General features: G+C 35.0%; 4 protein-coding genes across 6 annotated transcripts in view; 1 reads left to right on the top strand and 3 right to left on the bottom strand.

Moving 5' to 3' along the window:
* LOC136410078 (pancreatic triacylglycerol lipase-like) overlaps nucleotides 1–7679 on the top strand; it is a 36329-nt gene extending 28650 nt beyond the window's left edge. For 2 of the 3 annotated variants that reach the window (XM_066392021.1, XM_066392022.1), the window contains exons 8-13: nucleotides 236–371; nucleotides 5457–5557; nucleotides 5796–5996; nucleotides 6490–6675; nucleotides 6919–7060; nucleotides 7117–7679. In XM_066392021.1, the coding sequence (XP_066248118.1) occupies nucleotides 236–371; nucleotides 5457–5557; nucleotides 5796–5996; nucleotides 6490–6675; nucleotides 6919–7060; nucleotides 7117–7252 (902 nt within the window). In that variant the 3' untranslated portion in view covers nucleotides 7253–7679. The remainder of the gene's footprint in view (nucleotides 1–235; nucleotides 372–5456; nucleotides 5558–5795; nucleotides 5997–6489; nucleotides 6676–6918; nucleotides 7061–7116) is intronic. The other variant, XM_066392023.1, reaches the window with a different exon arrangement.
* The window catches only part of LOC136410077 (uncharacterized), a 108357-nt gene that overhangs the window by 12089 nt on the left and 81551 nt on the right, over nucleotides 1–14717 (bottom strand). The window lies entirely within an intron of this gene.
* LOC136410018 (quinone oxidoreductase-like protein 2) lies at nucleotides 8361–10418 on the bottom strand. The gene is made up of 4 exons (XM_066391914.1): nucleotides 10008–10418; nucleotides 9520–9723; nucleotides 8900–9078; nucleotides 8361–8694 (listed from the first exon to the last, which is right to left on the bottom strand). Exons 1-4 carry the CDS (start codon nucleotides 10389–10391, stop codon nucleotides 8409–8411), a joined length of 1053 nt encoding a protein of 350 aa, XP_066248011.1. The 5' UTR covers nucleotides 10392–10418; the 3' UTR covers nucleotides 8361–8408.
* Nucleotides 10815–12874, bottom strand: LOC136410003 (inhibitor of growth protein 1). Its single transcript, XM_066391895.1, has 4 exons — nucleotides 12560–12874; nucleotides 11904–12107; nucleotides 11497–11766; nucleotides 10815–11430 (listed from the first exon to the last, which is right to left on the bottom strand). Exons 1-4 carry the CDS (start codon nucleotides 12687–12689, stop codon nucleotides 11111–11113), a joined length of 924 nt encoding a protein of 307 aa, XP_066247992.1. The 5' UTR covers nucleotides 12690–12874; the 3' UTR covers nucleotides 10815–11110.

Raw genomic sequence — 14717 nt, 5'->3', positions numbered from 1 at the left:
ATAACCGATTCATCCATTAAATGTAGCAATGTTTTCAAAATGTAAATTGAACCAAAGAGCATAACTTTAAGTTTAGTATATAATAGATTGTGAGGTCATTTTCGCACAATTTATCAAGAATTTTCATTCACCACTGTGAAATACCACAGAGACAATCACAGTCTTTTTCAATGGAATCATAAACGCACGCCATTTCTGTGTTGCACTCAGTATTAATTTATACCTATCTTATTAGGTATGCATACTCCGTTTTTTGCAGGATATGGAATGTCCCAACCTTGCGGCCATTTAGACTTTTACCCGAACGATGGCAAGGAGCAGCCTGGGTGCGATATTACGCAAACCCCTTTAGTACCCTTAACACTTATAAGGTAAATATTAAAAAACAATATTAAGTCACACACTTGTAACTGCCGATATACTGCAAAGAAAATCACACATCAATATACAGGACGAATCTTAAGTAGGGGGTTTCCTTTTAACACGACATAGACCTCAAAAATCTAAGCAAAATCTTTACATAACATTTTTCGATATCTCAAAAACAACCGCAATATGCTCGTATGAAAAAAAATACTGTGCTTTTTAAATAATTAATTTTCCAATAGGTGGATAGGTCGTAATGGGCCAATAAGATGGCTAGCGAGATCACCAGACCTAAATCCATGTGATTTTATCTGTGGGGATACATGAAAAGTTTGGTGTTTACCTATGAAATTAACACATTGGCATAGTTACATGAACGGATAGAAAATGCAGAAATAATTCGAGGAAAAAAATCTTGTTTAATAGCATGTACAGAGTCGTGGATAAGGCGAGCGATGATTTCAAACATCTTTTGTAGCCGGTGCGTGAGAGAGTAATAATTAAAGATTTTGTTACATATTAAAATTTTCATAGGCGCATATTTCGGTTGATTTTGACATTTCGAAAAAATGTTACAGAAAGATTTCACTTAGTTTTTTGAGGTCTGTGTCGTGTTAAAAGGAAAACCCCTACTTAAGATTCGCCCTCTATATACTTTTCGATATGCAGGGTGTCAGTTTTAAATATTTTTTGAATGTTCCCTATAGCTCTTACAGTTTTCGAGATATTTAATTAAAATTTTGGTATGTGAATGAGGGTCCAAGTAGCGCCGAATTGCGTTCTGGACCTGTAGTCGCCATGAATTTGTTCTGAGGTGAGTCACTTTTGAGTAGTGGTAAATTCGGGACCGTCAGACCGGGCCGACCCACACGGTTATACATATTTTCAAAGAAATTTATAAGTACTTCGGCATGCACGACTAAACCATGAGGAAACCAATTATTTGCCTGGGTCTCATTTTTCGCGCTACAAATGTAACACTTATATGTGTTTAGAGCACATTCCAGCAGCATGTTAGGACCTCTATAAAAATAGTTAGCTCTAATTTATTTGTCCTGCTTTAGAGCGTATTTGTTGCCCTGATATTGTTTGATTTGGATTTTTTATATTAAGTATTTTCCGCAAGATCAACAAAATTAGAGTTATTAATATAGGATACATTTTTTGAAGGTTGCCTCAATAATAGTCACGGAGCATTTTCGCAATGAAACCTTAAACAGCTGCTTATTGCTCGCGCGTCGTTACGTGGAAAAAAAATGAAAGTCAGTTTTAATCATTTTTCTGACCGTCTAATGGTCTCCCAGACCGAGATGACCAAAAAAGAAAATGCGCGATTACGCATATGATTAATTAGCCACGTGGCTAATTAACCAGAGCCTGAGGTCGTTAGTTCATACCTCATCTTCTAGAATGCACCATTTATCAATGACTTAGTTTCCACATATTTTTATGACGAATTTAAATGGCATATGATCTGGGAGGAAATAAATAAATTTTCCCCTCAGCGGTAATTTCGTTATCTTCTAATGTTTGTAGGTATTTTTATTGTTTTCTGGCACGGCGCGAAATCGCTCTGGAATAAATACGAACACGAAACTATCTAGTTAAAGTGAAGCCCGAGTCGATTTATGTGTACCTGATAAGGAAAAACGCGTTTTTCCTACAAAAGCGTTTCACAGTCGATCAAGTGGAATTTTCTCGTATCATCATCATCAAACCCAAAGCAGCACACACAAAATGCACGCGGCATCCGACTTAATCTAAAGTTCATATAATTCTAGCAAAACTTTCTAGTTTCCTGATAATGGAGGTTACATATAAACCCGAGCTGCTCCTATTTGTTGTTATCCCCCCCATCATTAAATAAAGATCCACACTACTACTACCATTGATCAAAGCGACGGAGAATGAATGAAATAAACGCTCGATAGAATTCACAAAGAAATTAATTTTGCCATTTTACACCATTGAGAACTATTGAGCTTGTCTCAATAGTTTACGATAACATTCTTACTGCCGATCATTAAATATAATGAATGAATGATTGCACTTATGATGTAATGAAGCGTGGAACGGACTCGATTGAAGGACGATAGCCTAGATTATCCTGGCAGCTTCTTAATCTCCTGGTAATTTTTGTTACAGCTTACATTACAATCCTAAATCTCATTGCAATGTCGCAGGTCAGTGCTGTTCCAGTATTTCGGTAATAAGTTACGTATTTCTAGTTTTGTAATCATTGTGCATTTTACATTCTTCTTAGCAGCCTCCTTCGCACACCTGGAACGTCTTCCGTCTTCTAGCTCCAATTGTTTGATATAATTTTCTTATATCTGACCCTTTTCTGTTCTCCTAATTTCTTTTTTTTCAGTCAAACTCAAGCTGAACAACATCCCATTCATTTCTATCGCGTTCGTGATTCCTTAACACTATTGTTGCTTTGCTATTCTCCTGATACTTCAGGTTAGTTCTCTACCCGATTTCGGCGAATTCATATGGTTGTTTATTTGGTAGTAATAAATAGTAAAGTTCACAGTAAACTATTTTGGACAAATTTCATATCCCTAGATGATATATAGATAGAGTTTTCCCATACCTAAGGTTTTTCAAATGGCATGCATCAGAGGGTAACCTATAGGCGTGTAATTTTTAGGCGATGCATAGTGCAAAGCATACATAATTTCCTTATTGCATGAGGACACATTTTTTTCTAATTCTCACTAATAAAGTGACAGTTTTCGCAGTCCGAACCGGTAACTCAGCTGGTTTCATTCCGCAACTAGTTACATAATGGAAGCATGTACCTTCATTTCGTAACTCAGTTACGAAATGCAACCAGAAATGTAAACAATAGTGGATGTAGGACATACATTTTCTGACGACTTCTTCATCGCATAGGGAAATTTTAAACAATATGTGGAACTCATTTAGAATGCAATTTTATGTAATTCACGTTATATTGTGGGACAGCAAAGCGATTTCCGCAAATTCGCTCGTTACATTATGCGAAAAGTGTCGGGCTATTAATATTTCGAGTTATTGTCAACTCTCTTTTATTATTTTTCCAGTTCAGATTCGGGTTGAAAGATTCACGAAGCGGCCTGATGACGACTTTTTGCGGATGAAACGTCGAAACATGCAATTATGTAACTAATAATTGAAATGCGTATAAAAAGTATATGTCGGAGATTTATTAGTTTTTAAGTTCTGTAGATGTAATATTAGAAGAGACAATAAGATGAAGGGCAGGCTGACAGCCTTCTTAAGAAAAAGCATTGTCGAGCGAGGTCACTAATACCACGACGCTCTTAAGTGGCCATGTGTGCTAATTATTTGGGTGACACTAAACTATTGGTTCCTTTGTAATAGGGATTAGCAGGTACTTTTCCCACGGTTCTGAAGGACTCACCAGAACTGGGAAAGTTAAGACAACAGGGACAAAGAACTGGCAGTTAATAGATTGACGAGCAGAAGAGCGGTTGTGGGGTAGTGAATTCGCTAGTCTGTCTTTTCATTCTTTGACTTTTAAAGAGATACCTTTCCTCCAAAATGGAAAACGCAGCAAACGCTATTCCGACATATACATCTAGACAATTGAAATGGTTGAAAGCTATATCAGCTGCATTGTACCTACTATAAAGTGGTAATATTAATAAATTTCCTTTTTAATTTTCGCATGAGATTTTTCAAATATACAGGGTGCAACATATTATCATGGAAATATTTCAGGGAGTGATAGATAGCACTCTGCCAAATAATAACAAAAAAATGGTAATAGACCCGTGATAAAAAAACGCACCATTTTCGATTTACAGGATGTCAAAGTTTCACATTTTTTATGATTTTGTTTTAGTTTAGATTTATTTTTATTTTCAGATATTTGATTAGATGTTGAGATTTGCTTCCCATAGTTGATAACTGAGCTGAATGATTTTTTTTCTTTACTTCTCAATTTGCATCGATAGATATTTTCGCAAATTCTACGAATACTGCGGGAAACCGAAAAACTAAAGAACTGAAAAAGGAATTTAAATTTGGTATCAGAATTCATACAGGGTGGTCCAAAAAATTCAAAACCTAAAATAGTGCATGGCCCAAAAAAACATAACACCCTGTATATGGCTACCAATGATTTTGACATTTTGTTGTAAAGGGTGAGGGAGAAGTGGTTTGTTAAAGAAAATAGATGTACGAAATTTAAACAATTTAACTGAAGGCATATGTGAGAAAAAGCAAAAAATTAGAAAAAATGTAAAACTTTGCCACCTTGTATATCGAAAATGGTGTATTTTTGGCCATAAGCTTATTATCATTTTTTAATTATTTTACAAAGTACTATCGCCACCTAAAATATTTCCATGATGATATGTTACACCCGGTATATATTCGTTTTTTTCAAAATTTTACAGTATTATTTCGCAGGCACAAAAATGAACCAGAAAAATAAAATAGTAAGAACCAGAACATTGATTTGCCGATCTCTTAAGTCAACTTTTCTTTTCAATGCAGTGAAACATTACTTTCGGCTAGAAATATAGAATAAAAAGTGCAGACTTTCTAACTGGTTGTAAAATACACATTTTCGGCCACCATAGATTTAAAGGCGTGACTCATTATTTTTCAGACGTTATGGTTAATAGAGTAGAAATCGGGAGGGAACCGTATGTAATGCTATTTCTATTATTACTTGCCTGATGAGTGTAAAGAATTTGAAGATGTGCACGGGCACGCTCTAAGCAGTACCATGTATGTATCCCCTATTCTTCGCCATAGTGCTGTCGCAGATGCAGAATAATCAGATTTGTGAAAACATCATCTTCCTCGCCTACGAAAATACAGACCGATTATACACTTTTATCATTTTTGAAAAACGCAATTAAGAAGTTGTTGTACCAAAAATTCTTGACTAGAGATTACCTTTAAAGTCGGTTTTTTATCAAGAATTAAATAACAACTTTAATCAGTAAACTGAGTATAAAAATAAATTTTTAACATGTTTTACAACATAGCGCTTTCTATTTATTTACACACCCTTTGCATTAAACCAGAAAGTAATTAAATAAGACTCTTTCCTATTATTGTATTATTAGAGATGGACTGGAGGAGGCGTCTCGAGTTCTGGTGGCCTGCAATCATGTCAGAGCAATCAAGCTATTTATTGATAGCATCAATACGCAATGTCCCTATATAGGTAAGCTGTAAGACTATTCACAAAACTCCTAATTTGCAAAAAAATAAATTAACCTGTGACAAATTCAGAAACTTACATTCACGCCTATGATGAAACATTCCTTTGGAAGCCCGGGTAAGCTTACTTATAACAAGCCTGTGTGGGTGACATTTTTGTGTTCCATCATAGGGATAAATAATTTAATATTCAAAAGACATTCTAAAAGATTTTCGAGGCTATTTTCTTTTTTTCCCTTAAGGCAGACAATGCTCCAGCTTCAAACAATTCATGGGCGGAAAATGCTTCGGATGCAAAGGCGGTACGACTTGTGCAGTGATGGGATACAAGGCAGACACCAGTCTAGGATTTTTGGAAAACGAAGTCCAGCCTCAAGCCAAACTGCAAGAAGCTGTAGGAAATAAATACTTCCTAGCAACTGGAAGAGACTACCCTTTCTGTCGTAAGTTTTAAACATATTAGAGTGCTAATTTTCCTTTACTTAATAATCCCTATATAAAATATATTACAGTCTCCAAAATAAATAACACATTTTGCCGGCATCAATGTACTTTTTAACCAATTTATGCTTCCTACGAATTTATCCTAAAATGTCTTAGGACCGGTTTTATAATGTCTAGTTAAGGAGCGACAGCTATCATTTTTAAAGTCAACTTTTTAGTATGGTTAAAAACGTTTCCAGCAACCCAAAGAGATATATTTAAACATAAAGATCAATTTTAAGACAAGAAGAAATTTAACAACCAGTTACTTCACTGCAGTTTTAACAGCACATGGAAAAATTGGTCCTTAATGTTGACTAAGATAAATAGTTAACTTATAATGTGCATCCACAAAAAAAAGACGTTTTAAAGGAAATTTTCACGTTCGTGTTAATTTGCAAAATTTAAAGAGAAATGGTACAAATGAGGATTGAAAAATGCCTCTCTTTTCAGAACAAGTCTATCGAGTTAGTGTCGATTTAGCTAAGCCTGCATATGCAGAGAACTGGGTTCAAGGCAGGCTTAAGGCTTCGTTGTATAGTCCGAGTGGAGTTATAAGGGTAGATCTTACCCCTGCAGAAACTAAGCTGGCGCATGGTACCAGTTATACCACTGTAGTGGCCCATCCTGTTGACCTAGGTAAGTATTACTTTTCCATGAAATGGTCATCCACTATATTATCAAGAATCACACCACACCCTTCAATTTTGATTAAAAATTATTTAATTAAAAAAGAGGATCTTTTTGAGACGTAAGTACCTTTAAGGAAACACATAATGAAAGGGGAAAGTTATTTTTTAAAAAGAATAGTCATTATTATCTACCGACTCATTTTATGAGTATAATAAAAATTATAATATAAGATAATTCTCTCTTTTATAGCTGGGGGTATTAGAAAAGTTGAACTAAACTGGATATACGACATGAACGTGTTAGAACCAAAGACTCTCTGCCTATTTTGGTGTAACGATCACCTTTATGTGAGGAGCGTAAATGTAGATCAACTTGAATTACCGGGCAGAGGGTACGCATCATACTATATCATTACGATTTCCATATTACATTTTTTATTGTTATTAGAAAACGCGACGCCAAATACTCAAACAGATTATGTTCCAAAGGAAAAAAAGAATACGTGGATATAGCCAATAATGGAAGAGGCATTTTTCTGGATTCATGCAACGCTGTGTCTACAGATAAAAGCGAGAGAAGTTAACGATGTCGGTTTTTGTCGCAATTCAATTTAGTGAGAAAATGCCAGATAGCAACTAAAGTAAGAGTATACCGTTGATCCTGGAGGTTCAGTTAGGTCCCAATACATTGTTGATTTTATTTGTTATGTCTTAAGAAACCACTGTTTGAGATGACGCGGTTTTTAAATGTTGTTCAAGATATCGCAAATACAGATCTGCATATCTTTTTTTAAGAATAATACATCGATGTAACCTTCTATTATATCTCGATCTTTAATGGGTCTGTCCTAGTACGCATTTCCAAAACTCAATCCTCAACATAATCTATCTAAATCACTTCCTAAATTGTAAAACTATTATTACTCCAATGCATGTACCTGTATTTTTTATACTATGCTGGAAAACTTTAGATTTAGGCTACTTTAAATGTGTGATAATTTTAAATAAACTATTTAAATTTGAGTTTTTTAATCCATTTAATTGAAACACTGTAATATAACGGAAAGTTCATTAGAGATTTTAACTCTAAATCTCCAAAAAAGTTAGTGTACTCCAGTTTCACATTTCCCAGACAAGTCTCCACTCAACAAAATAACCTTTTGAACATCTGTAATGGAAGGTGCTTTCTCATCTTTTATGTCCGTAATTGAAAAAAAGATTACTCACAGGCCTTAATAGTAAAAACCTGTGGGATTTGTTTTAATGTTGTGTTACAGAAACAGAGCAGTAGACAGTAAATATTTGGAATATTGCCCAATTACATTTACTGCTTTTACTTCGCTTACAGCATAAAATGGAGATAGAGCAAAGATTTCAACTTGGAAATGGTCAAAAATTTTTGGGAATGTAAAATTGTCTTGAAATTCGTCTATCCTAGCAAAATCTGATTCAAACAAAAGACAGAGAAGAATAAATCAATCTTTTAAAGAAGAAGCTAGAATGTCAACTATAGATTGTTGGTATTTCAAAAAAGGTAAAAGCAAGTATCCATTCGAGAATATTTGCTCATATTTGTACGCCTTTGGCAAAATGACAATTAGATAACCATGTGCTTTAAATATTACACGCTCTTTAATAATGTAGCAATTTTTGGTTAAAGTAAGGGAAAGAGTAAAGAAAAAAAAAACAGCTATTTAAACAACATATTTAATAATTATTCAAATATAAATCACACACCACTCATTCATCAACTTTGATTAATATTTTACCAGTACACTTTCTATCTTCAATAAACTGTAAAGCATCGTTGATTTTATCCAAACTAAATTCAGCACTAATATGAGCGCCAATCAAGTTCTCATTGGCCAGTTCTAAAGTATCATTAACTAATGTTTTATATAAATGTTTGTTTTGTGATCTTAAAGATTTCAGGCTCACAATAGTGGAGAAAGTGTGTGGTATAGGTGCTGGTATTGTTTTGTGGAAGAATGGCGAAGCGTAGAAAGTTTTTCCTCCAATGGAAGCACTATAAAAAATTGCCAAATCATATAAAATATCCATTAAGTGCTGAAAAATCAAAGTTCTGATCATTTTGCCAAGATGTTAATATCGATGAAAACGATGAAATAAGAGCACATAATTGGCTTGTTTCTTCGTTTCCACGAAAGCTTCCTTTATTTTCCTGGTAAAGTTCAGCGCTTTGAAGTACTGGCCCTAAATAAAATACTTACCATCCACCTATGACATCCATCATAGGTTCTCCCGCAGCATCATACACAAACTTGACTCCTTTATTATCAGTTTTCTTTAAGATTTCTTTCAATAACTTAGGAGAAAAATGAACAGTTGTGAACGCACCTCTTTCTCTCACCAATTCGCCTCGCTCTTCCGTGTCCACTACGCCAATTACCTACAAAAAACTCTAAGCCTAATGAAAAGTTTTATTATTAATTATGCAAAGATATTTAGACTATAACATTTCCAATTCATTCGTTTTTATGACTAAACATTTTTACATAAACTCACCTCAACAGAACCAGTTTACCACCGAGTTACGTTATCTACGTACCGGCTGTGCATCATTGAACAGTTTTCGTTACAACCCGGTAATCGCTTTATAATTCGTAACAAAAAAGTTCTTATAGATCATACAACACATATCACCTAATTAGCCAGATGAAGGTACAATATTCGCAAAATAAAATAATGAATTAAATTGTATGTATATATTTTTTTTCTTAAATCTTAATCTTAAAGGCCTGAGCCCATTAGGAACTGTTTATCAAGTCCATTTTGGGGTATGTTAAATGCAAATTTAAACAATTTTATTAATACCTTTCCTTTAACCTACCAGTGCTTTGTAGATATTAGCTGCAACATCCACAGCAGCTAAACCCAATCCTGCTGGGCCAGCTGAAATCACAACTTGATCTTTCTCCTTAAGAGTAGACAATTTAGAAAAGGTGTACAGAGCTACTGTATGGCCATAAGCAATTACTGCTGCATCCTTGGTGGTGACCTCTGCTGGTATTCTAAACACGTCATCAGCATCTAACTATAATGAACAACTAACAGTAAATTAGCAGAAATGGAAGTTTCCTGTAATGTTGAATGATGTTGAATGTCTAGTAGTGTGTTTGGGTTCCTGTTTGGATTAGTTAGGTCTTGTTTAGTAGTAAGTTTTGGTTTAGGTAGTAGGGTCTTGTTTAGGGCACAGAAACTGGGCTTATACAGCTGACTTTCTATGTTATCCTTTATGTACTAGATAAATCCAGCTTATATCTTTTTGAATAAACATATTTAAAAGAAAAATTATTGTTTTATTTCAAATTGGCTCACCACACATTGTTCTGCCAATCCACCAAAATTTTCCAAACTAAGTCCAACCACCTTTTCTCCTACAGTGACTTGGTCACTCTTAACGTTACTTCCAACTTCCAAAACTTCCCCCGAAAGCTCATAGCCAGGAATGAAAGGCAGGTCTCCTCCACCTTGTTTAAACTTCTGATTATCTACCGAATTTACGCTACAATAACTAATTTGCACCCTGACTTGGCCTGGCTTCAATTTAGCCTGTTTTCGGTCTTGAATTTCCAAGGGTTTCGAGTATTCAGTGATCACCGCTGCTTTAAATGTGCTGGCATGTCTTGCGCTTCTATTTGGGGGTCTTTTTAGCTCGTTTGGTACTAGTTTTAGTAATGTTCGACTTATGACTTTGTTCATTTTGCAGCAAAACCATGAGATTTTAACAAATTTTTGTAAAAATAAAATGCAAAATTCTGCATCCAACTAGACAATTGATGCCGATGCACCTTTCGCAGGTGAAAAGTGAGGTTATAGTTATAACAACTGCTCTAGGTTAACCTGTTATCAACTGAGCCATAAAATTAGAAGTGGCATCTATGTATTGAATAGCGATGCAATCTAATCTATCGTAAATGGGATTTGATATTGTTAATAAAATCAAATCGACACATTTTGCGTTTTTCAATGAACGAGTTCAAATTAATATTATTTCTCTCAAAAAATGTCTTGGAAACCGTACAAATAACGACAGTGTAAAACTGGGAGTTTCAGCCTCGACTAAGAATTTTTTTGCTATTTTATTAGCAAAATGAAATACATTTTCCTGTTCAAACAAAACTATGATTCCCAAATACTTTATTAATGCAACGGCAAGTCTTTCTTAATAACAGCCATACAAAAACTACCTTCATTATTTCAATAAAACTAAATCCCAAAGAACAATTTAATTGAAAAGGGATCTTTAACGCCAAAACATAGTAATAAACAAGAAAAATTATGGCCACTCATGGCCTCCTTTGACATAACGCCAAAAAGTCCGCCGAAACAAAACACTCGCAGTACTCATAGAATCGCACACCAAATCGGCTGAAATCTGCGATTCTATGAATAAGGTGGCGAAGGAAATATTACATCTACTATGTTTTCTCTTCCTTTTCCTTATTGTACTTTTCCAACTCCCTCAAAAACTGCGCCTTGGGCTTCATGACATTTGGCCTATCCCCTCTACACTTCGGGCAGTACCATTTACCCTTAGGTTTAGTGGTTAGCGTGACGCAAGAGAAATGGAACCACTCGATCGGACATAGGTCATTGTCGCACATAATCATTTCACCGAAAGATATTTGATCGCATAAACAATATGTCGGTTCATCTGGATCAATGGCTTGTTCGTCAGGAAGCGGAGAATCTTCCTTGGGTATTTGGATTTGGCGAGCTTTGCGTTTCTTTTTCTTGCCTGTCATAAATATTGCCAAATTAATACATAGACTGATATTAAAGACGAGTATAGAATTGAACCTACCAGCACTACCTTTCTTTTGACTGGCACTTGCGGCTGTTGTATTGATGGCTGGCATTTGACTTCTTAAGGAATGCTCAGGAGTTGAGGGTTCCATCTGGTGTGTCTCCATAGGCGCGTTTGAATCCTTTTCACTACGTGCTCCCCTGCGGGCCCTTTTTAAGGGCCTTTCAGTGTTATTAGTAGTAGATGAAGTATTACTAGTCACAGCAGCAGTTACTGGAACTTGTGGTTCCTTTATGTCTGACTGAACTGGTTCATCTTTTCCGAAATCTAAATTAAAACAATAAACGACACAATTTAATTCTGAGTGACTCCATTATGTTGATAGAAATTTTCAGAATTGTCAACCAATAGACCTATAGGAAAACTGTGTTCAAAACAGCGTTTGATTGACAGTTTTTACTTACCCAAATTGCAGAAATCTTGATCTAGACCCCTTGTTTTGATTTCGATTTTATCAAGTATAATTTGAAGCAGGTTCATCTTTTCATCTCCCAGTTCTTGGGCAGCAATGAGTGCCTGTTGCATCCTCTTGAATATACGTACTTTTTGAACTGCATTTGTACAATCTTTAATATTTTTCTGTTGATTCTGAACCTCCCTAACACGAGCTGGAAAGAATTGAAATGATTGAAGACCGTTACAGCTAAAGAACTGACTGTGAGTCACAATATAGCTAGCACAAATATTGCTCCACTTATAGATATTTGACTACAATTAAGATCAAGTTTAGAGATTAACTTAACATATGATTAGTTTTAGAGTTAAAGATTGGTAGTAAAAAGAGGTAATACAATTCAAAAACACTGGGCAGTGTATGCATTGCCCATTTTATGTTAACTTTACATTACTTTTTATGAATCTATAAATCCAGTTTGAAAGTAAATTGACTACAAATAAGGTCATATAGCTACTGAGACAATTGCAGTGGTTTTGTTGACTGTTGTTGCCAATAATGCAATTCAAGAGGGGTACCCTGTTTGGTATATTACATTAAATAATTTGTCGAAGGTCATGTGTTGTTTGGCTTCCTTTCCATTGAGAACTTTGAATTTGAACCTACCTAAATAGTAGACATCCAGTTCCCTCATTCTTGAAATCAGACGCTGCAGCTCATTGGGAAAGTTCTCAACACAGTCTAAATAATTTTCCACATAAGTGGCAGAATACAATGCCTCCTCATGGTTCAACATTTTTAACAAAAATGAAATGAAAGTCCTAAAGTATAAGCATGATTTCTACACACTCAAGAACTCTGGATACGGAAAAACTAAAAAATAGCAATGATAAACGGGAAATAAATCTATAGAAGAATAAATCTGTTCATTAGTTTTGAAATCTAAATAAAAATAAAAGCTTGTCAAAAAAATGCTCAAATTTTCCCTTCCCTCCCAACCATTCCGCAAAAGTCAATGTCACTTTAACGTTAAAAATGTCATTTATCATTCGTACTAGTCATCAGTCAAAGTAATAAGTGTAGTTAGTAACAATTAGAGTAACATAGGGGCTCGTTCAGAAATCACATTTCGCATGTGAAGATAACCCACCAGAGGAGCATCAAACATTCTTGTTTTTCCAAATTATTCAAAATTCAGTATGATGAAAGATATTTGCTTAAAACAGTTTTAATTCTTGTAATAAATGAATGAAAAATAATATATTACTCAACGAATGATAAAAATATTACTTTATTATCTTTACAAACAATAATTAAATAATTACACAATTTAAGTAAACGATTCGTCCCTGAAGTCACTAACAATAGTATGTCCACCTAAGCCGTCTTGAGAACCCAAATCATATTAGAACTGATAAGGGCTCATAAGTCTCATTCTCCAGTGCCGTGTATAATATCCCTCAAGGAAAGTTCCAGTGAATTCCATATTACCCAGTCAACAGAACGTGTATCTTTCGAAGATTTTCACATGAGATTATACCCCTACATGTTAGCCCTCAGAGTAATTCTCAGCATATTATGAAAATTCTTTCACTCTGAAAACGCTCAACTACGACCTCCTGGATAATAATTATAAATATGTTTGCCTTATTTTCCCTGCTGAGAAATGACTCTCTAATCAGCTTCATTACAGTGTAGAAGTATCTCCCGGAAAAATATTAAATTTGTAGATGTGTGAGCCTCTAAGATAAGAATGGTCAGGGCGGGACCTGCATGTCTCGTTTAGGTATTTAAAGCTTTGAAAAGATAACCCCGATACGGATTTTCGCGGATTCTAATTTAATACCAGTATAAAACTCTTATTTGTGTCTCGCTAAAGATAAAAGATTCTCAATTAACATGGCTGTGCCCTTTACTTCCCACCAAGCGTATCGCATATATCGGAATAACATTCTGCATGGTTAAGAAATGTTAATGTATTATCAAAATATAGAAAAACCAACGAATTTGTTAGTACTCGATCACATCTCTGCCCTTCTATACCTCGATTACTTACTTTCTACTCTTGCTTTTCCTTCTCCATCCCCAAGACATATCCTAAACCCAAGAGGGATTCCCCGACACGGCCATTTGGTAGCGGCGGCAGATGTAACCTCAATTCGCAACACTCCATCCCTAGATGGCTCTGTTATCTTACCTGTCATTATTTCATTACTGACTCTAATATTGTAATAATAAGAACTTACGAATTACTAAATCTCCGGTAAATACAATACAGATTACCATCCCAATGAAGGCTTGATCTTAGAGTTTTTTCTTCGAGAAGGACCTAGAATTCACGCTTATAACGTTTTTCACTTGCGGCACTAGTGCCGGGTAAAAAAATCTATATCATTTGTGAACTTAAAAATAACATGAGGATAGGGGTAGCTTTTTATTTCCACAGTGCAGCTCGTGGAAATTGTTATTAAAGTGATAGGGGCAAAACCGCAAGTCTCCCGACTTCTCACTTTCCAATCCCGACTATATTTATTTGGCCTATAAATTTCCCATAGTTGCAGCCTTTGGGTCAATAGGGAGAACACGGATCAATAGGTTAATTAAGATATTTGGTCAAAAATCATAACCAGGGGCCAATTAGATTGTTCGTCATATAATTCCACATCGAACGTACGAGACTTAAACTGCTTAATCAACGGCCTACGTTTACAACACCTACAGTAAATTTTTCTTAATGACCACCAGTTTTTAATTAAACATTAATAAACATCTGGGAAATAATGATATTCTAATATAAATTGTGTAGATATTTGATGGTAATAAA

This window comes from Euwallacea similis, chromosome 7 (genome assembly GCF_039881205.1).
Source record: "Euwallacea similis isolate ESF13 chromosome 7, ESF131.1, whole genome shotgun sequence".
NCBI classification, from domain to species: Eukaryota; Metazoa; Arthropoda; class Insecta; order Coleoptera; family Curculionidae; genus Euwallacea; species Euwallacea similis.
This window is presented reverse-complemented; position numbering and strand designations above follow the sequence as displayed.

Coding starts and splice junctions, on each gene's coding strand:
- LOC136410018 (XM_066391914.1), bottom strand. CDS start 10,391: ATGAACAAAGTCATAAGTCGAACATTACTAAAACTAGTACCAAACGAG. Junction 9,724..10,007: donor GATTGGCAGAACAATGTGTG/GTGAGCCAATTT, acceptor TGTTCATTATAG/TTAGATGCTGATGACGTGTT. Junction 9,079..9,519: donor CTAATATCTACAAAGCACTG/GTAGGTTAAAGG, acceptor AGTTTTTTGTAG/GTAATTGGCGTAGTGGACAC.
- LOC136410003 (XM_066391895.1), bottom strand. CDS start 12,689: ATGTTGAACCATGAGGAGGCATTGTATTCTGCCACTTATGTGGAAAAT. Junction 11,767..11,903: donor TCAAGATTTCTGCAATTTGG/GTAAGTAAAAAC, acceptor GTTTTAATTTAG/ATTTCGGAAAAGATGAACCA. Junction 11,431..11,496: donor TCAAAAGAAAGGTAGTGCTG/GTAGGTTCAATT, acceptor TATTTATGACAG/GCAAGAAAAAGAAACGCAAA.